Source organism: Lepisosteus oculatus, chromosome 1, assembly GCF_040954835.1.
Source record: "Lepisosteus oculatus isolate fLepOcu1 chromosome 1, fLepOcu1.hap2, whole genome shotgun sequence".
Classification (NCBI taxonomy): domain Eukaryota; kingdom Metazoa; phylum Chordata; class Actinopteri; order Semionotiformes; family Lepisosteidae; genus Lepisosteus; species Lepisosteus oculatus.
The window spans coordinates 71,762,647-71,783,275 of NC_090696.1; the positions used below are offsets into that span (position 1 = coordinate 71,762,647).

The 20,629-nt window shown below is 38.6% G+C and overlaps 1 protein-coding gene across 1 annotated transcript in view; it reads left to right on the plus strand.

Annotated features, from left to right (window-relative positions):
- Positions 1-258: 258 nt before the first annotated feature.
- The window catches only part of ecpas (Ecm29 proteasome adaptor and scaffold), a 45,488-nt gene continuing 25,117 nt past the window's right edge, over positions 259-20,629 (plus strand). The window contains exons 1-17 of the mRNA XM_015345865.2: positions 259-636; positions 3,755-3,885; positions 4,364-4,480; positions 8,268-8,386; positions 9,754-9,903; positions 10,910-11,081; positions 11,599-11,738; positions 12,358-12,439; positions 13,815-13,934; positions 14,680-14,765; positions 14,969-15,044; positions 15,841-15,890; positions 16,333-16,399; positions 17,264-17,386; positions 17,972-18,075; positions 18,958-19,081; positions 19,968-20,048. Of these exons, the coding sequence (XP_015201351.2) occupies positions 615-636; positions 3,755-3,885; positions 4,364-4,480; positions 8,268-8,386; positions 9,754-9,903; positions 10,910-11,081; positions 11,599-11,738; positions 12,358-12,439; positions 13,815-13,934; positions 14,680-14,765; positions 14,969-15,044; positions 15,841-15,890; positions 16,333-16,399; positions 17,264-17,386; positions 17,972-18,075; positions 18,958-19,081; positions 19,968-20,048 (1,764 nt within the window). The 5' untranslated portion in view covers positions 259-614. The remainder of the gene's footprint in view (positions 637-3,754; positions 3,886-4,363; positions 4,481-8,267; positions 8,387-9,753; positions 9,904-10,909; positions 11,082-11,598; positions 11,739-12,357; positions 12,440-13,814; positions 13,935-14,679; positions 14,766-14,968; positions 15,045-15,840; positions 15,891-16,332; positions 16,400-17,263; positions 17,387-17,971; positions 18,076-18,957; positions 19,082-19,967; positions 20,049-20,629) is intronic.

Sequence of the window (20,629 nt, forward strand, 5' to 3'; positions counted from 1 at the left end):
TGGTGCTGCAGGTGAGAAAACAGCGAGGAAGAAACACTGTTGGGAAGGGCACGAATTGATCCGCAGGGAAGAATATATAAAAATAACGTATTGTTGCATAGTTAATAATAATTGTTCAATAAACTCAGCTTGAACATTTCGATGGACCCCACCCTTCTGTCTTTTCACAACAAAGTAAACAGTAAGACATCAATACTTTCTTTGGATTGTTTTTTTCAAATGAACACACAGTTGATCTTTAAATCCCCATTCCCTCCCCCAGTAAATCATCGTTACCGAACTGTCCATTGTAATCCATTACATCCGAGGAAGACACTTCAAGTGGACGGACCACTTCAAACTGCAAACCGGGGAGGCACCCAAAGATGGGTTGAAAATTGGACATTATTTTCTGTTCCGTCGCCGTACTGTAGGTCTCGCTAAATTTCTGCTGGGAAATACCTTCACTTCGGCTCTAAGTGGTGCTGTTGTATCAGTTGTCTGCAGCGGTTTCTGTAGCCTCAGCTATTTCTAAATATACAGGGCGAGAGAGTTAGGGGATTATTCAGCTCGGAGACGGCTCCTCACAGCAAGCAGGAGTGGCTGCGTCTGTGTGCTTCGGAGTCACTGCAAACATGGCTGCGCAGGATGAGCTCAGTAAGTTACTAGTTGTGGTATGAAAAACCGGTCAGCGGAAAAGTCGGGGAATATCGTGTTTTAGCCTCTGTCTGTCGTTAATAGCTAAAGCCGAGATCGCCTTTTTTGTGAAAAAAATAAACGTTCAGAGCAGAGTTTCACTGACGTTATACTGCGTATGCACTTATAATGACTACAATACACGTTGGGGGGAAAAAGAAGAGAAATAGGCCTAGTGCACAGTCATGATCTGAAAACGAAAGTAATTATATTAATCGTAAATTATTTATGCACTTAATTTAAGGAAGGATCAGATTTCCGTGCAATTGAATGTTTCGGTGTTTTGCTTTCATATAGTGTCATGTAGTTTTTTTTAATCATTAAACGCAGTCTTTTAAGGGCGGTGGTAAGGTTTACAATGTACTGTACGTCCAGAATTGCTCATAAAAATGAGAAGAAGGGAACTGCACTCACATATATGGTTTGTGTAAAAATATACTGGATAAATAATCCCTACGAATAGGGTCTCGTATTGTAATTTTCATGAAATATTTGTTGAACTCTTTAGTTAGAGAGTAACCTTAAGTTTTCTGTTAAAGTTCGTGTGTATGCATATAAATGCCTTTTAGTGATCCTTTTTGTTCATTCTTATTTTATTCTCATAAGCTATACTGCACATTTAAAGTAGTCTTAGGCTTAGTGCAGCAGTATTGTTCAGAGCTTTATTCAAGGCCATGCAAATAGCCTCATGTTAGTGTAAGACATTTTTTACATATCATTCCCCAATGTATTGACATTGTAGATACAGAAATTATTGCCAATGAACGTCATCGCAGGGGAACAGTGACAGACTATCGTTTTTTTTACGGTTTTCATGTCTTTAGTGTTTCCTTTCTGTCTTGCAACCTGGTGTGCCAGAGAGCATAAGTCTGTCAAGTTTTTTTTTTGTTTCATTTTTATGTATTTAGAAGTCTGCTATTGGTCAATGAAAAATCCGAGTGGTATTTTAATATAGAGTGTAATAATTTGTATGGTGAATGCGTTTTAACTGAAACCGGTAATTTGTCATTTCAGTTATTTTATGGTGCCACGCGTTCTAAATGACTCAGGCATTAAATCCTTTTAACATACATTTGAATGCACTTTAAAAAGCCACTCCCCTCTTTTTCTAAATCTGCAGTGAAGCCACAGAAAACAGCAATCTTACTTTCTTTCTTTTTCCAGTTTTAGCAGCATATTTAAATGCAAACAAAACTGTTTGGTTACCAGTCGGATCATATGGGAAGATCTGTGTTAGCACTTTGTACATTGAAACGTGCAAGTGTTCTTGACATACTGTACGGTACCGCTTGCAGTAGTAGCACCAAAAGAAATAACAATGAGAAGATTAAGTATCCCTATATGTTATATATATATACGGTCATGTGATAAAGAAGGTACACCCTCTTTCAATTCTGTGGTTTTATGTATCGGGACATAAAAAACCAGCTGGTCCTTACCAGGTCCTAAAATAAGGTAACTCTAACCTCAGGTGACAAATAACACATAACAGATTCCACTATGTCATTATTTAACAAAGAATAAGTCAACATGCAGAAGCCATGTGTGAAAAACTAAGTACACCCCTTGATTCAAGTAGCTTGTAGAACCACCTTTAGCAGCAATAACTTGAAGTAATCGTTTTCTGTATGAGTTTATCAGCATCTCACATCGTTTTGGAGGAGTTTTGGCCCACTCTTCTTTACATTGCTTCAGTTCATTGATGTCGGAGGGCATTCGTTTATGCACAACTCTCTTAGGGTCCCACCACAGCATCTCAATGGGGTTGGGGTCTGGACTTTGACTTGGCCATTCCAAAACCTTGATTCTTTTCTTTTTCAGCCATTCAGTTGTAGACATGCTGGCGTGCTTGGGATCATTGTCCTGTTGCATAACCCAGTTATGGCCAAGCTTTAGCTGTCAGACAGATGGCCTCAAATTTGTCTCCTACAAAGTGCCCAGCTCCTATGGCTGCAAAACAAGCCCAAATCACCCCTCCACCACCATGCTTGATAGTTGGTATGCGGTGTTTGTTGCGATACGCTGTTTGGTTTTCGCCAAATATGGCATTGTGCATAATGAGCAAACATCTCCCTTTTGATCTCGTCTGTCCAAAGGACATTGTTCCAGAAATCTTGTGGTTTGTTCAGATGCAGCTTTGCAAATTAAGCCGTGCTGCCATGTTCTTTTTGGAGAGAAGGGGCTTTCTCCTGGCTACCCTTCCATGAAAGCCATACTTGTTCAGTCTTTTTCTGATCGTACAGTCATGAACTTCAACACTTAACATGTTGACCGAGGCCTGTAGATCCCTAGATGTAGCTCTTGGGTTCTCTGCAATTTCTCTGAGCCTTATACAGTCTGACCTTGGGATGAATTTGCTGGGACGCCCACTCCAGGAAGATTGGCAACTGTCTTGAATGTTCTCCATTTGTAAATAATCCTTCTCACTGTAGAACGATGGATTTCACATTGTTCGGAAATGGCCTTATAACCTTTCTCAGATTGATGAGCAGCAACAATTGCTTCTCTGAGTTCATTGCTGATGTCTTTTCTCCTTGGCATGGTGTTAACACACATCTAAATGCTCCAGACCACCAAACTGCCAAAAGTTCTGCTTTTATTTGAGGTGGTCACACTACCTGATGATCAACTAATCACGTGCATTTGATTAGCAGCACCTGGATGCTAATTACCTTCTTAATTCCTACAGAAGCAGTAAGGTGCATTTCATTTTTCCCACATTTTTTCTGCATTTTGGCTTACTTTTTGTTGAATAAATAATGACATAGTGAAATCTGCGATGTGTTGTCTGTTGTCTGAGGCTAGATTTGTCTTATTATAGAAGTCGGTGAGGACCAGGTGATCGTTATTTATGCCCTGATATGTAAAACCATTGAATTGAAAGAGGGTGTACTTTCTTTTTCACATGACTGTATATTATATTTTGTAAATGTCACCTGTGGAAACAGGTAAAGAGATGCTTGCCTTTAATGCACAGCCACTTGAGCACCTGGTTTTATGGGTTGCCCTGCTGAAGCTCGGTGGGAAATGTCCCGGTGCTCTGTTTATCGTGCCACCTGTGTGTGCTTGCCTTGGGCAGATCAGCTGGAGCGCGTCTTCCTTTGCCTGGGGCACGCGGAGACGGACGAGCAGCTGCAGAACGTCATATCCAAGTTCCTGCCCCCTGTGCTGCTGAAGCTGTCCAGCACTCAGGAAGGTGTGAGGAAAAAAGTAAGACTGACGCTTCGAACAGCTTCTTGACTCCTTGTGTCTCGGGAGTGGATTCTCTTCTTACGTTCTTCAGGAGATTCCTGTTTTACCCAGCCATTTCTTCCTCTGATTAAAAAAAAAAGCCAATTTGCAATATATCTGTCTACAAAAACACGTTTTCTTTATTAGAAATTGATCGTATCAGTCAGCTGTGTTAAATCTGAATTTATAAGTATGCTTCCTGTCAACACAATGGTTTGTTGTCATTGTGAGAAGATGTCTTGGGTTGTTTGGGTAGGGCTCTTCCTTTGTTATTTTCATTAGAAATGCCCACTTCGAAATGGTTCATGGCAATCTTTAATTTAACTTGACGTGAAAATGTTCGTACACTTAAGCATCGACTGCGACAAAGTGTCTTGTACATTTAGGGGGAAGGAGCTTTATTTTTTTAGCCGTCTTGCGACGCTGACCTCTCACTGGACACGTTTGCCGCCCTCAGGTGATGGAGCTGCTGGTTCACCTCAACAAGCGCATTAAGAGCCGACCTAAAATCCAGCTGCCGGTGGAGACCTTGCTGGTGCAGTACCAGGACCCTGCGGCCGCTTCCTTTGTGACAGTGAGTCTTTTTACAATTAAAAATGAGCAGCCGCCAAAATCGCCCAGCCCTGAAGCGACAAGAAAATGAAAATCATTCTGAAGCACCCCCTTAGCTGGAAGGTTGCATCCATTAACTCAACATGCTTTGTGCTGCTGTTGTCGAACGGTATACTTATTTGGTCCCCACGCGTGCGCAGCATTAAGTTCCAAAACGAGGCGTGTTAGTAGGCAGTCTAAGCTCTGTGTACTCTGTGCTCATCACCACGCTCTGAGAAATGAACTCCAAGACCTACAGAACTGAAAAAGAAAGTCTGAGCTGCCTTTAGAGACTCTCACATGACCATCCTGCAAAACTGATGGTACTTCACATCTTCACTTTTATTTTCATTTCAGTGAATAAACCGATATAAATGTACCACAGTGGTTTTATGAATAAAGCCCTGAGTGTCTTCAGTTGCTTTTTGCTCGGTTTGTGTGTTTTGTTCTGTGCGTGTATTATTGTCAGGATTCTCAGAGTGGTTTTTGACTGTGTGCTTCTGTTAAAGGCTGTGGTGCAGTTTGTAACCAGATATGATGTTGTTCATCAAAAACAGAACAGAATGCTCTGCCATGAGCCTTAAAATGCATCTTCTCAGTGATTTTCCCCGCGGCTAAAATGGTTGCGACTGAAACATCAGAAAACAGGTGAAAAAGCAAGGGGTTTCTTTTTTCTCCCTTCGAAATAGCACACAGAGCACCTGTGATCCCCACAGAAAAATTTCCGAAATGTGCCAAAAGAATTCAGACAAAAATACTGGGGGATCAAAGCTACTAAATGTGGTAGAAAAATAATAATAATTGCACTTACACTTATATAGTGATTTTCTGGAGACTCTACTCAAAGTGCTTTACTGGTCATGGGGGCTCCCCTCCACGACCACCAATGTGCAATCCCACCTGGATGCAGCCATAGTGCGCCAGAACGCTCCCCACACACCAGCTCTCAGTGGGGAGGAGTTAATAGATAGCGATTATTAGGAGGCCATGATTGTTAAAGAGCAATGGGGAATTTGGCCAGGACGCAGTTGAGGTTACATTGTTATGGTGAATATGAATAACATTAACACTGAACTGTGGTTTAATGTAACTTTCTGCTGTGATGGAATAACAGTACCTAAACATTACTGAGTTCTTGGTGTAAATGTCAAAGTATTACAGTTGCCTGAGGCACTTTCATAAACGTGATAGGCTTAGTTTATGGAACACTGAACACTGCTTATGGTAAGGAAGTAAATAAATATTTGTAATCTTTGAAGACTGGAGATAGATAGCGGTACCGATATGTAGGGTACATCAGTAACTGCTGAATCATAGCGAGTCACAGATGGACAGTTGAATTTGTTTTGTATTTGCAAACGTCACATCCTTTTGGCTACAAAATTGGTTTGGAATGACTCGCAGCCCTGACCTCATTTTTAATTTAGGTGTTTTTCTGTAAGGAATTTTCAGTGTCTTTGCCCAGTACATATGATCAAATGCTGTTATAGCAGAAATAGGAAATAACCATTTTGTCTTTCTTTTTAAAGCCATTTTTGCAGTCCCGTGTGCCAATGAATTTTCTAGATAAAGCATTTTTCTCCACTTATAATTATTTGTGAAACAACTGATATGTTTGCTTTGGGAAGCACAAATAGAAAATTGAAAATCAAATTACTACTGTGAAGTAACTTTATACTTTTATACATTTTTAATGTTAATCTTTTGAAAGTTAAATAACCTACAAGCCTTTTATACCTTTTCTATTATATTTGTTCATATATTTCTATAAACAGAAATAATGAAATTCATATAATGTATGAATTAGGTAATTCATAAATTACTTAATTTAAAGTGTCTGTGCTATTTCTTATATGATTGGCACAGAGTCTGCAAGGCCTGGGAGTTGCAGTTAAGATCTGGGATAGCCGTATTCCTGCAGGTTATTAGGTAGCTTTTGAATAGTTTATGGGTTTGATTCGTAACTTTAGCCAATTAAGGAATGTTTTTAGCAGTTGATTCCTTCTGTGTCCAGAGCTTAAGGACTTCAAGGCTAATTGTGCCCAACATTGACTCTTTGAGACTTACTAATTATCTGCTAGATACAGTGGGATGCTGTTTGTGATCACAAGGCCTCATTGAGTAAAAACAGCTTAGCTTGGTGCTTAAACAATCCAGTCAGCTAATTTCCACATATCCATCTTGCTGTGTAGTACACATTTTGTATTTGTGTGTATTATATGAACACACCTTAATAAAGATGTTAATTATGTCAGTATTATGTAAACATGCCATGACTACCTTAAGAGAAATAGAACTATTTTGTCTGCGGAAAATCCTGTGGTATTAGATAATCAGTGAAAGAATCTAAAGTGATGATTCTTTATCATACATTTCCATGAATAATCATGGGAAACGATAAACTGAAGTACTATATTGGACTTGAGACATTAAGTAGACACAAAGGAATGAAAACATTTTGGATTTCTTCAGAATACAACTGCTTGAATGTGCTAATAACATCACTGAACATACAGGATATCATCTCAGCATTGGCACCACACTATTATATGTCTTCTGTTCTTTTGTTGCATTTTTTTTTCAGAAGTTTACAGTTTGTTCTATACTAATTTTCAAAACGTCAGTGTGTGACATTTTTCTAGATGACTGGGCAACTTTCTCCTGGCCTGGCCTGTGTTCCCTCACTGGTTTGCGAAACCAGAGCCAATATAAATATAACAAAACACAAGACAACCTGACCCTTTAAAGCTTATGCTTAGGTTTTGCATATTGCCAGCAGGAGAAAATGAGCTGAGGATGGAAGAAGTGACTCAGTTCAGTCTGATGATGTCGTTTCTGAATAAAGAGAAATTAGGGTTTAATTATTCATGATCTCTTTCTAATGTGAAAATCCAATGAACAGAACCTCATTGAGACTCAGTACACCTGTGTGAATTGATGATGGGAAATGTATGAATAACATTCTAAATATAAAAAAAATAACAGAGCTTGAAATGAGATCCTATAGCCCAATGGCATCAGGTCCTAAACCTGTGTCTGAAGAGCCTCCACGTCCTCTGGGCCAGATTATAGCAGCTGTAGGAGTGGTTTTTCAGGAACAGTATGTGTTATATTATTAATTTGACAGGTTAGGTATGGTTTCAATTGTCACTTTCTGAAGGAGTTTTCAAGGATTTTATTTTTTCCTATGTTCTCTGTGCTTAGTTGGCTAATGCTTTTATCCACTTCACCCATTTGTGCAGCTGGGTATTTCACTGGAATCATTTGGGTGAAATATTCGCTCAAGGATGCAACAGCAGTGTCTCACCTGGAATGTGAACCCATGATCTTCCAAATAGGAGTCTAGGACCCTAACTGCTCCCCTACACTGCTGCCCTCAAGCCTTATGAGGCTCCTGTTATTTGTGACCATTCTGATCTGAGGAAATTAATCTTGTATCATGTATAATATCTATTGATGCAAATTCTTTTTCAGAACTTGATTGAACTGGCTTATTAATATTAAAAAAAAATGTATGAAATTGAATAATATTGAATAGAAAATCGGAGTGAGAAGGAATGAGATCCAATCTCAGGTGACAGGCAAACGCTCTTATAACTAAGGACAGAAGATTCATACAGTAGATGCAGCAGATCCAATTGTAATGTACTTTGTTACTGTATGTGAGTAGATGAGTGCCTCAAATTCTAAGCCGTTACGACTGTTGACCTGTACCTTTTTAGTGATTTTTGTTTTATAGATACTTTCTTTGCCCTTGTGATTCTCTGCAGAATTTCACCATAATTTACATCAAGATGGGTTACCCCCGCCTGGATGTGGAAAAACAGTGCGAGCTGGCCCCTACTCTGCTGACCGCCATGGAGGGAAAGCCACAGCCACAGCAAGATGGGTGAATGGACTTTTATTCCCAGCTGTTATTCACAGCTTATCTAGCCCCGCCTCGGTCAGAATCTGCAAAAAAAAAAAAAAGAAACCAGACATGACATAATTGTACTGGAAGGTGACGGTCAGGATAATCATGTCCTGTTTTTTGCGCAAGTAAATGTAAGCGAGGATACCTTCCCTTCGTCATCTCCCACTTCTTGGAGTCTTTAAATCTGGTGCATCAGGTGAAACTAGCGTTTGTAAGGATCTGTGTCAGTGAGGGTGTCTTTCCATGTGGCCCTTCCAGTAGCAATGCCTTTTTGCAGATGTCTGCTCCTGTACTGTTTGGTGTTCTTCAAAAGCCTACAGGACACTTGAGGCAGGGGTTTATTTGTTGAATGGCACATTCAAAGTTGTGTTTGCAAAACATTTGAATACAGTACATCTCAGTTCTGTATGAAGTTTAGTTTAGGTTCAGTATTATTTGTGTAAGTATAAGTAAGTCATTGATCATTAGCTTTTTGGTATAAGTGACTTCATGGCCTGGGCATTTTGTATAAACTGAAGAAGAAAAAATGTTAACAAATTATTGAGTGGAAAACTCCTCCTTGAACTCCTGCATTCAAGTCTTAAATCAGGTTGGGATTATAGCAAGCATTTGTACCCCTTTACAAAGTTTGTTTGGCCATAGCAATCGAACAAGGATACAGCTGCAGTTTTTGTGTTTGTGCATTTAATGTCTGCTTGACATTTATGTCCAATGTGCTGCACGTTATAATCAAGAAAATAAAAACACATGACAAAATAATAATTCTAATATTATAACAGTTTAACAGCAAAGGTTCCTGAGGTTGTTTATGTGTGGGTGTGGTGGAGGGTTATTGTGTACAATACATCACAATTCATCCACTTTAGTTTTTAGGTAGATGGAGAATTAAAAATAACAGTAAAAGACAGTGATCTATTTTAATACATTTGGTTTGACAGAAAAGCAACATAGCTCTTGCCAACTGGAATGAATTTGTGACTGCATTTTCAGCATTTCGGCATTTATCTTTCTCACTGAAGCAATACCAGCAAAAAATATGGTGTGGAATGAATCTTGTATATTAATAGATTCTAATGGATTCTAGTAGTTGGATTTCACTGAAACTTAAATATGCTAATATGAGCTGAAACATAAATAAAAAATGTTTTGAATCAACTTAAATATTAGAATCATTTTACCCTTATTGTCAGTGTTATTATTAGGCCCAAATTGTGATGTCCTTCGTAAATACTTAAAATCTAGCCCTGGGTGCCAGCACGCTTAGCTGAATTTTGTTATTCAGGCTATTTGAATACAATGCTTCATGTTCTATTAACAAGTTCTCTCTCATTATATTTTTTCAGCTTAATGCATCTCCTGATCCCCACATTGTTCCACATGAAGTATCCATCAGAGCCATCCAAAACTGCCTCTCCATTCATCCTTGTTGAGAAGCCAAAGACCGTGCACCTGCTCTTAGATTTCATGTTAGATGTGTTGCTTATGCCTTACGGGTGAGTATGCGTTTGTAATACGTTAAGCATGTTCCATTGACTCAGGTTCATTCCTAGAGGACTTTTCGAAGTAAAGAGGTTTGCTAGTATGCCAATGCCCTAGGTTGTTGGATTTTGCTATTGATTAGCCAACTTGAGCAAATTAGCCAACTTTTGCTAATGGAGATTGGACTTGTTTGATTGCATATGGAGGTAGTACCTTTACACTTTCTGTCTTCCTGCTCTCTCTTGCTCTTTGCACTGTCTCTACACAATAGTTCTAAATGACTAGTCAGACACTCCGTCAAGATCTGGGCTCTGTTTATACAGCATTTTGAGTCCATTTCTGTGTATTGCTCAATGGATGTCAACTACTTCTTTTCCACCATCAGCAGATGATCCAGCGTCTATTTCGGCAATAGGAATCGTATTTTTGATTTGTATTTATAGATTAATATATTCAGTTGACGCTTGACTAATCTTCTTTGTTTGGCCACAAATAAGATCTCTCCTTTTTTTCCTCATTCATTTTCTTTCCTTTAGTGAGTTAATCTTTTGACATCTTTGTATGCATATATTTATCAGTTTAAGTATCCGTACCTTGTCTCTTTGTAGTGTCCTGTATAAAATTTGATAAAATGAATAGTTCTATAAAAGGTGGAGAGAAATTCTGCACATTTACCCTCACAAACGTACATTTAATCACCACAGAACCGACATCACAAATGAAAACTATGTGAAAGTGCTTTGATACCTAGAAACAGGAGATATTTATTACACAAAGCACACAGAAAGGAGTGTGGAAAGAGCCCTACTTTTGAAGTCTTAAACCCTGGCTTCTTTCAAGAAACTGCTGGTGCTCGAGGAGAACGTTCCTCTTGGGGTGGAGAAGTGCTTCCCTTTCTTGGTTTGAAATGCATGCCCGGGGAATTTACTGTAAGACAGATGATAGTTTTTGTAGCACTTCACTTTTGTCTGAAGGCTCAGTGTAAGTCGTGGGTGTTTTTTTTGTGGTGCCGGCTGTTAGGTTCGTGCTCAACGAGCCCCAGAGCCGCCCGGCTCCGGCTTCCCCCCAGGGCTCGGTGGCCAGCGGGAGCAGTTCGGGCCCTGGGCTGCCCCAGCCACCGCCTGGCATGAGCCTCTACGCGGCGAAGCGCGTCATCGGAGAGACGCCCTGGACCCCAGAGCAGCTCGAACAGGTGATCATCCGCAGGCGCCTGTTTGTAACATCAAGGATATTGTGGAATTGGGAGAACTAACTTTTGGGGGGGGGAACTATCTTTTTTTACTGTGTGGTATGATTAAATGTGTTTTTTTTTGTAATGTTTACTTTATGCCTACAGCAACTCTACAGGAATTTGACTTAACTTTATACCCAGACAGCCAGGTATAAAAATGCTAGCGTTGCTGTCAGTTGAAAGATTCTGAACATTTGGTGTTTTTAGAAGCGGTGGTTTGACACGTTAACATATAACGTCTTAATTTGAGCACTGTACAGTATATGTATGTTTATTTGTCCGTGTGTGCAGGAGAGCAAAAAAAAAGTGATGTATGGCATATAGAAATACAGTTTTATGCTTAACATATATAAATGTGACCTGAAGTAAAATGTGTACCCCAAAACTTTCAGGCAGCATAAACCAAAGCAGAAAATGGGTGTATGGCTTGATTTCCGCTTTGTTATTAAGTGTTGTTTCTTTTTCCACCTCCGGGCAGTGTAAGCTGGGCATAGTGAGGTTCATAGAAGCAGAGCAGGTCCCTGAGGTGGAGGCAGTGGTGCACTTAGTGATCGCGTCAAGTGACACTCGGCACAGCGTCGCCACCGCCGCCGACCTGGAGCTGAAAAGCAAACAGAGGTAAAGGGGAAAAGAGGGGGTTCCTCCAGCCCCCCCAGAACAATGTACATTTTCAGCAGACTGGGGGTATTTGCACATTAACAACATACCCACTGTGCACTCATGCAGGAATAAAAAGAACAAAATGTGATTGTTAATGAAACACAAATAGCAGTTTAATTCTAGATGTCAAAATAGATTATAAATGTGGTTGTTTACTTAACACGGGCATTTCCATCCTTGGCTATAGAGAACCCCAGTCCAGTCTTATACGTCCCCTTAAGACACCTTTTCATAAAGGCTGGGGACACTTGTAGGTTAGTGACCTGCTAGGCAAGTAATGTGCTCAATTAAACAAACACTCAGTCTTGAGGGGCTGTCAGTTCGTACTCCAAATTATTTTCAAATTGCTTAATATAACAAATCGTCTTGAGTTTAACAAATTAAATTGTTCCCAGTGATTTTTTTGCCTGCCTATAAAATCTGCAAGATTCAGATACTCTGATAGCTGGGATGGAGATACTTAAAACAACATAAGGACACTTACTGGATGATTAAGTATGGTATAATTGTATCAATGAAGCATTTACATTTTCCTTTTTCTTTTATTCATGTTATATTACTTCCTAATGTATTGCAGCATAATTGACTGGAACAATCCCTCAATAATTAACAAGATGTATAAGGTGTATCTTGGGGATATTCCACTTAAAACAAAAGAGGTAAGGCTCTGTAGAGTGAACAATCATTTTTATTGTATGTGGTTATGATATTTTTCTAACTATATGCTTGTATACTTTAATGGTAACACATTGTGTACATTGGCATAGCGTTTTTCATCCCGAAGGATCCCAGAGTACGTTTTATAGAAGGGAACCCACATCATCCACTAGTGATGTGATGCACCTGCCTCACTACACAACAGGTCAGGTGAAGAAGTGAGAAACAAAGCTTCCATTTGAATTAGGGAATAAATCTGAGTTTGATTAGATTGTGCAAGACAAGAGCAGTGTCAGGCAGGACACCCGTACTGTTACCCACAGTGCCATGGGATCTTTAATGACCAAGTCATTAATCCAAAAGACCGTAGCTCCTACAGCACAGTGCCCACTGTCACTGTGCTGACAAAGTGGGTTTTCTGGTCCAGAAGGAAGCGTTCCACATACTGATCCTCCAATCAGTTACAGTAGCAAGGGTTACAATTCTTGGAGGTTTCGAATCCCAATGCTGACCAGGCAGGCACTGGCTTTCTTTGCTTCTTCAATCTCAGGAGGTCAGGCAACTAGGTGGTAATGCTGCTGTCTTGAACTGCAGATTTACATTTCTATAAACCATAGTGATACTCATTGTTAAAGTCATTGACTTACTGAGAATGATCATGCAGATATCTCATTCTGCGTTTTGCAGTTTCAAAAAATGTGTACATTTTGTGTCCAAAATGTGAACCAATTTGTGTCCATTTCCATGTCCATGTCCATTGTGTCCAGTTGGGTTTTTAGAGCCTGTTGTTATATGAGCTTAATTTCTTCCTGGAAAACTACTGGTAAGATCCAGAGCTCAATGCTCAGTCCAAATTGGTTTTTGAACTTTTATCAGCAAGCATTTTTTTTCAACAATGTTGTATTCAAAGCACAGATTTGTATACCCATAAGGTTTGTTTTACTGGAGAATATGTTCCATAACTACAGAATCGACCTTTCTGCACTACTGGGATCAAACTTATACACATTTAATATTACATTTATTATTTAACATTAATGATTTTAATATTGTATTTATTACAGACAAAAAGTGATAACTACTGACAAAAGCTTAATACATTTCCTATCCATGTCTTAAGGATATACAGTAAGGTTTCCATGGTAGTTGATAATAAACAACTAATGAATTCCTTATACACTTTATCAGTTTTTCATCTCTTTTATAAAAATAGGCCAATATCGTGTTTATTAATAATTCATCATTTATTCATTATGAAGAAGAGGTTTTTGAGGAGCAGAAAAAAGCAGGAATCAACTGGTTTCTTTTTAGAATCTTTATTTGAACTGGATTCAGGAAAATACATATTACATTAGATGTTGTGTCCCTCTTTCATAGGGTGTTGCACTGAAACCAGAGATGAAACGGGAGCCGGTCAGTACGAGGGTCAAACTGAAGATCCTTCCTCACCTTCTCCGTTCCCAGCTCGCTGCAGAGACCTTTCCAGCTAACATTCAGGTGATTAGCTACAGCACTTGGTTACAGAGAGATTGTCCAAGGCACAGTTTTATGATGAATGGTTTCAGTCTACATACTGTACAGGTGCTTCGTTTGCTGTTTCGTCAACTGTCTGATTGGATTGCAGTTGTAGATAGTTTCTAAAAGATGTCAAAGATATATGCTTGAAAAACCCAAAGCCTAAAGCTTTTCCAGTAAGTATTAAATTAGAAATGATAACAGCAATGTCAACACCAAATTCAGGTTACATTTAGCTGAAAAATGTACAAGGGATAACAATGAACATAATAGATTAAAAACATGAAGTTAGGTTTTGTACCATTATATAATCACAGAAGCAATCTTCCATGTTAGCCTATGTAATGCTGATGTGATTAGGCTAAATAATATTTGCATTATCCACTGCTGTAGTCTAAGTTGCTTGTGAAACTAGTTTGTGTTTATTGCAAGATAAGGTTCTGTATTTATTGGGAACAGAGGACAACATGTTTATTATTTCAACAACTAGTAAATGAAGATAATTAAAATGTTTGTGTATTTCTGTGGTACATTTAATCAGAGAGACTATCTAGAGACTAGTTTTAAGCATATTTTACTTCTCAATTCATTTATTTTTTACCCATTGTACTCCTTGTAAGTTTTTATTATTGTGCTGGCTTACTCTATTGTAAGGCTTTAGTAGAGAAAACATGTTTTAATAAGTTAAGTAGGCGCTTTTGAATGCCTAATGTATTTATTTTTTCAGGTTGTTTATGATGGACTGTTTGGAGCCAATACAAATAACAAATTGAGATCATTGTCCTTGCAGTTTGTACATCACATTTGTGTTGTGTAAGTACCTGTCCAGCTCTTTATTGAAAATGAAGGTTTGCATTTTAGCATTTCTCTGTTTTGTATTGATAGGATCACATGAAATTAGAGCTTTATTATCTTGAGGGCACATAGAAACATATATGTCAGTGTTGAAGTATCACTTAATTCAATAATGTTTAATTTATTTATTTTTATTGCATCTTTTATTTACATTCTCACAGGTGTCCAGACAATAATAAACCTCTTGGTCTTATGCTGCTCAATGGCTTAACGAAGCTCATTAATGAATATAAAGAGGTAAGAAATATTCCTTGGTGGAATTGGGTATTTTAATCTTATTTTCATGACGGGTTTTTGTAAAACAGGTTTTTGCAGGCTATTTTTTAACCTTACAGCTCAAAACTTGAACTATTGGATTATACTTTTGTGTCTGTATTATATTAATTCAGATGTTGTGTCTCATTCAGGGAGAGTTTCCAACTCAAATAAAGTGATTGTGTTTTTCTGGATAGTTTTCTTAAACTCTGGCTTCAGTTTCTTTTCTGTATACAATCTGTGTTGCTTGGTTACCAAATTTGTCATTAAATGTAGAGAGAGAGGAGGTCTGGTCTGGTCTTGGTGAAATTAATGCTGCCAGGGCTGTTACATTTTTTGCTGTAACATCCTTTCAGCATGACTTCTGTAGAACACAGCAGCTCAGTTAATTCTGCTTTGCAAATGCAGACAGATGAGCTTCAGCGCCAGAAATCTGGGAAGAAAGTGGGGGTGGGAAATAGAATTAACACTGCAGTACCAGCAAAAACAAATAAGGAGGATACAAAATTGCATTGCAGTTGCTCAGATGAGGCACACAAACCCTGCGTATCGCATACGTACAGTATGGTATAAACAAGGACATAAATCACTCTATCCTTATTAATTGTTATTAATCAGTTATTAATTTGGAGGCTTCAACATGACATGGAAAGTATGTGGCATTTTCAGATCTGGAAAACTTGGAAACATAGTGTTTTATACCCAGGAAGATTTTTTGTGCACTTTGTTGTTACTTATCAAGAAAAAGTAAGATACTAATTAAATCATTCTGTTTTAGGATCCCAAATTGCTATGTGTAGCCTATTCAGCTGTGGGAAAGCTGTCAAGGTAGTATATTGATTTTGCATGTGCTAAATCTCTTTTTACCAACCCTAACCATCCTTTCAAAAGCTATATCTTTTATATACAGAAATGTATTGTTGAATGAATCTCTTCGACTCTTTGTTCCATTTCCTCTTCATCATTAACCAGATCTAATGGTTTATTAAATGTTACCTTTTTTCATTTTTAATGTTCAAAGAGAAGTTATTAAGTATGCTATAATTATGCAGTGTTTCACATCTTTTTTACCACCTGTATTACTGCAGATTCGAAGCATTATGAGTAGTGGAAAGCCATTATCAATTGTAAAGCTTTATTTAAGGAGGACTACCTCATTATTGCAGTTTTAATGTGACATAGTAGCGAGTGGATGCACGGAATTCCAAAATCCTTTTTATCACAGATCACCGCAGAGACTGACCTCTGTGGGTGTGTTTTTCCTTTTTAGCCGTATGCCTCAGCTCTTCACGAAGGATATAGCTCTTGCCCAGCAGTTTTTCGAAGCCATGTGTAAGGTAAGTGTTACAGTTGGCCTGATTCTTTTCCAGAATGTTTGCGAGGCATGATTCACGGCTTTTTGCTTCGGTTGTGCTAATAAAACCCTGATCTCGTGCTGTTTATACAGAGTGCTGACTTATTGCAGAAATAATATAAAGAATGGGGAGGCACTGGTGCATTTTAGACAGTTGCCTAAGAAGGAGATCATTTGCAGCTTGTTGCATTATTCCAAAAATCAACCCCAGTAGTGTGCTTTGTGACTCAAGTGTTTGCATCTTTGTTGCACTAATCCAGGCCAGAAATAGTCTCAATGATGATCGACACTTCATCTTTGTAAGAGACATTTTAGCCAAAAACTAAAAATGCAAAAGTTTTGTTTACAAAAAAAATATTTTCAGAGCTCCGTTAACATCAGTGTTTACTTTTTGTGGGAAGCTACTGGCGTTAATCTCGTAGCACATGCGGCTGATAAGTTTTAGAACATATGACTAATGGCCTGAAAATAGATCAAAATAATGTTTTTGTCAGCGAACAGACAAGACAAACATGAAAAAAGTGAAGAAATGAAGTTCATGAGTGTGGCCGACCGTAAAAGTGTTTAAGAAATCCAGCAGTAATTGATGAAAGTATTTCAGCTGAGAAACTGTGTGTTTTAAGTCAAGAGAGAAGAGTATTAGATACTGCCTCTCCTGTGGACTGTGAAAATAACCTGTTTTTTTCTCTCCACTGCACTGAGGCAATCATGTAAGCCAGAGAAGAGCATAGGCAGCACTGCACATGTAGCACAACAGAGCTGAAGATACTGCCCGACAAATTTCCGTCACTCGCTCTAAGTGGGAACTTAGTTCACCAGCTGACTTGTTTTCATGCTTTGATTTCAGGAAGATGCTGAGGTCAGGCTGGCCATTCAGGAAGCTCTGTCGATGATGGTGGGAGCTTATACATCTTTGAAGGGGGCGCTGCTAAATGTCATGGAAGCTCTTGTTGCTGCTTACATGGGAAAGGTACAGTGGGCAAGACAATTCAATTTGTGAATTTGAACTGAATGTACATTGATTATGTAGAAAATCCAGACTCTCAGTTAGGTTTTTTTATGAGAAAGGTGCGGTGAGTTTATGTATGCATGCATGCATACAGGAACAACAGGCAATTCAAAGTACCAGCTGGAACTTTTCCCATTTGTATAGACAAGCAGTTTTAAAAACAAGCACAAAAAGGAATAGTTAACATATTTGTGCAGTAAAGCGTAAAGCACAGATATCGCAGGACAAAGACAGCTTATTTACAACTCCAGATATCCACTCCCTACTAGTGCATGAACATTATTTTTAAATACGACGCAATTTCAGTACCGCATAACCTTATCTATTGCTCCTGTTACTTCTTAGGCAGTTTTTCTGCCCAGACAACTAAGAGCTACAATGTGCTCTTAGCCCTTTCCTTCAATTATATTCCAGAAACCTTTTATTTCTCTGATACTCTTTGGTAAAGTATTGTTGTATTAACACAGTGATGCTCCTGAGAAAGTGAAACATTGGCAACAGTTTCAGATTTAGCCTTCCATTTTTATTTTTTGGGGTTCTTTGCAGCCTGAGGTGCAAGTCCGACAGGTGGCAATGAAATTTGCAAGCACAGTGTTTGCTCCTGACCACGTACCTTCCAGATACCTTCTCCTGCTGGCCGCTGGAGACCCGTAAGTATTTTGACATACTGCTGGTTAGGATCAGATTGTACTCGGGCCCTCACCTCCAGCTGTGATGGTCACTGATTTGCAAAAACCAAATATATTATAGCATTGTAAATGAGTTCTGTAGCCAGGACACTTTCTGACAGGAGTGTTTTACATTATTACAGTATGTTAACATGTAGTAATTATCATGTAAATAGCTAAGAGCATAAATACATAATTTGGGGGCACAAGTTATTATTACAATTTTTATATGCACTTGATTTTCGAATTGGCAATAGTTGAACAACTCTGCTTCCTGGCTGTAACTCCTGCAGGGAGAGTGAGGACTTCACAAGCTCACTGGTCAAGGCTATTTGCCTTTTCACACATTACAAGCTCTACAGTGCCTTACAGGAGTGTTTGTTTTGAGGTGGCCATTAAACTCCAGAAACACTGCACGCTTTGGGACCAGAACGCAATTTTTAATGGATTGAAAGTGATCAAAATGTAAACCGAACGCTTGTTTTTTTTTTTGCAGCATTAAATAATTCAGCAATAAAATAGTACTAAGAATAATAATTAAATAATACATTTTTACCACAATAATAGAAACTAAACTACATCTTAAGATAATTTCATTTTAGTCGATGCAGTGGTACCTTGATGTGGAACTTCGATCAAAAGTCTAAATTTTTCTCTGCTATATTTTCACCTTCATGGTTTTATTAACAGTACCAATATGATAACAGTTACTGTTACTTTGTGAAAAGGAATACACACAAATGACTTTACAACATGAACATAGTAAAGGGAAGGACGACATTTTTTCCATTTATTTTTTTTCCTGTCACACAAAATCCCAAAGACAAGCGTTTTGTGCAGTGGTCGGCTGATCTGTCGTTGCAGACGAGAAGAGGTACACGGTGAAGCCCAGCGTGTTCTCAGAGCTCTTCCTGCCAAGGCTACGGAGAAAGAGGGATCCAGGCCCATGCCCTCTTTCCCAGACATGGTCAGCTACATACAGGAGAAGGTACGGCAGTCTTATGCCTTCTGCACTGCTCAGCAGTCGGGTTGCAGTCATTCACAACTTGGAATCTGGACAAGGAAACACTGGTGGGGAAAAATACATTTTTGGTACATTGGACATTTACCCACACCTCCAGGGATCCAGGGATCAGATCATCTTTTACAATCATACGAACAACTATGTGTGGAAAGTACTATAGTACCATGTGCTAGATTATTCATGGTGACAGTTGGATCCTTCGTGCTTTCAAAACTTCTGAAGCATGAACCACATTTCAAATACTTTCCAGATAATTGCAGAGTCTGTCATTGTAGAAAATTGTATTAAGCCCCTGTCTTTTGCTTATTGAGAATTTTTGTAAAACAGACTTTTCCTTCTCATTATTAAAGATGATCCACACGTTTTTGTTGGTAATAATTTTGTGGAATCGTCCGGGCTTTCTTAGGTTTTGGTCCAGTGCTGGTGCTGGCTTCTTTGTCTTTATTTGGAGACTGCTTTCTGTTAGTATCAAAGATTAAATTAAGATTAGACACTGCAGTCTAGAGTTTTTTTGTAGGGCCATTTTTCTGAATTATGTGAATATTCACTTTTGAAATATATAGCTTCTTTTAAGTTTACTTGTTAACTGTGGGTCAAGTCTATACACTTCTTCAGATGAAACATCAGCTGCTTATGATTCACAAACAGCCAGATAAGTAGATCATGGAATCTGTTACGAGCCACAATAATTAGACTTACTGTATGTGTCAGAATGTAACACTAATAAAGTAGAAATGCATTCAGCCCTCCTTTAGCAGTAATATGATGAAGATTTGTAGGTGCTTGTGCTCACACTGCGCATACAAAGTTGGTGCCTAAGTCCTGATGATATTTTGCATTATTTTCTCAGGCTTCACAGAGAATGAAAACTCCTGCCAAGTATATTGTTGGTACAACTGCTCTTCCTTTTAACCCTTCTGCATTTGGAGAGGTAATTTCAGTATGACGTGATATTTCAGTGTTCCTTCTTACTTCATGTAGTTTGTCCCCCTTTTCTCTTTTTCACTGCACAGTTTTTCACATGTAATTGACTCTGACAGAGTTCATGTGAAGCAGAGAGTAAATTTAACCTCAGAAGGTTTTTTTTTAGTTTCTATATAAGCTTCTGGTTGCACACCTGCCTAATATGGCCTTTCCTCATCTCTCTTGTGTGTCTGGGACCTGGAAAGTTTTAAAAGGGAACTGCAACGTTATTTTGATACTTTAGGGTTAGAAAAATCAGCACTGATGAGTGCATTTTAAACCACAGCAACAGTATGATGTACTGTACACAGTAACTTATAAAACCTCCAGTTTACATCGCAAAATAGCTGAAATTTGCAGGTATGCACAGTGGCATGTTCTGCGAACATTACATTAGTCATTATGGAGACTAGTGAGCAGGAAGGCCCGAATCATGTCAAAATTCGGGGGAACTCGAATGCGAGTTTCCGATGACATGTCGACCTACAGAACTTTCAGAAAGTTCACGATTTTGTGCTTAAGTCTCAATTTGTCATTTTTTTCTATAAT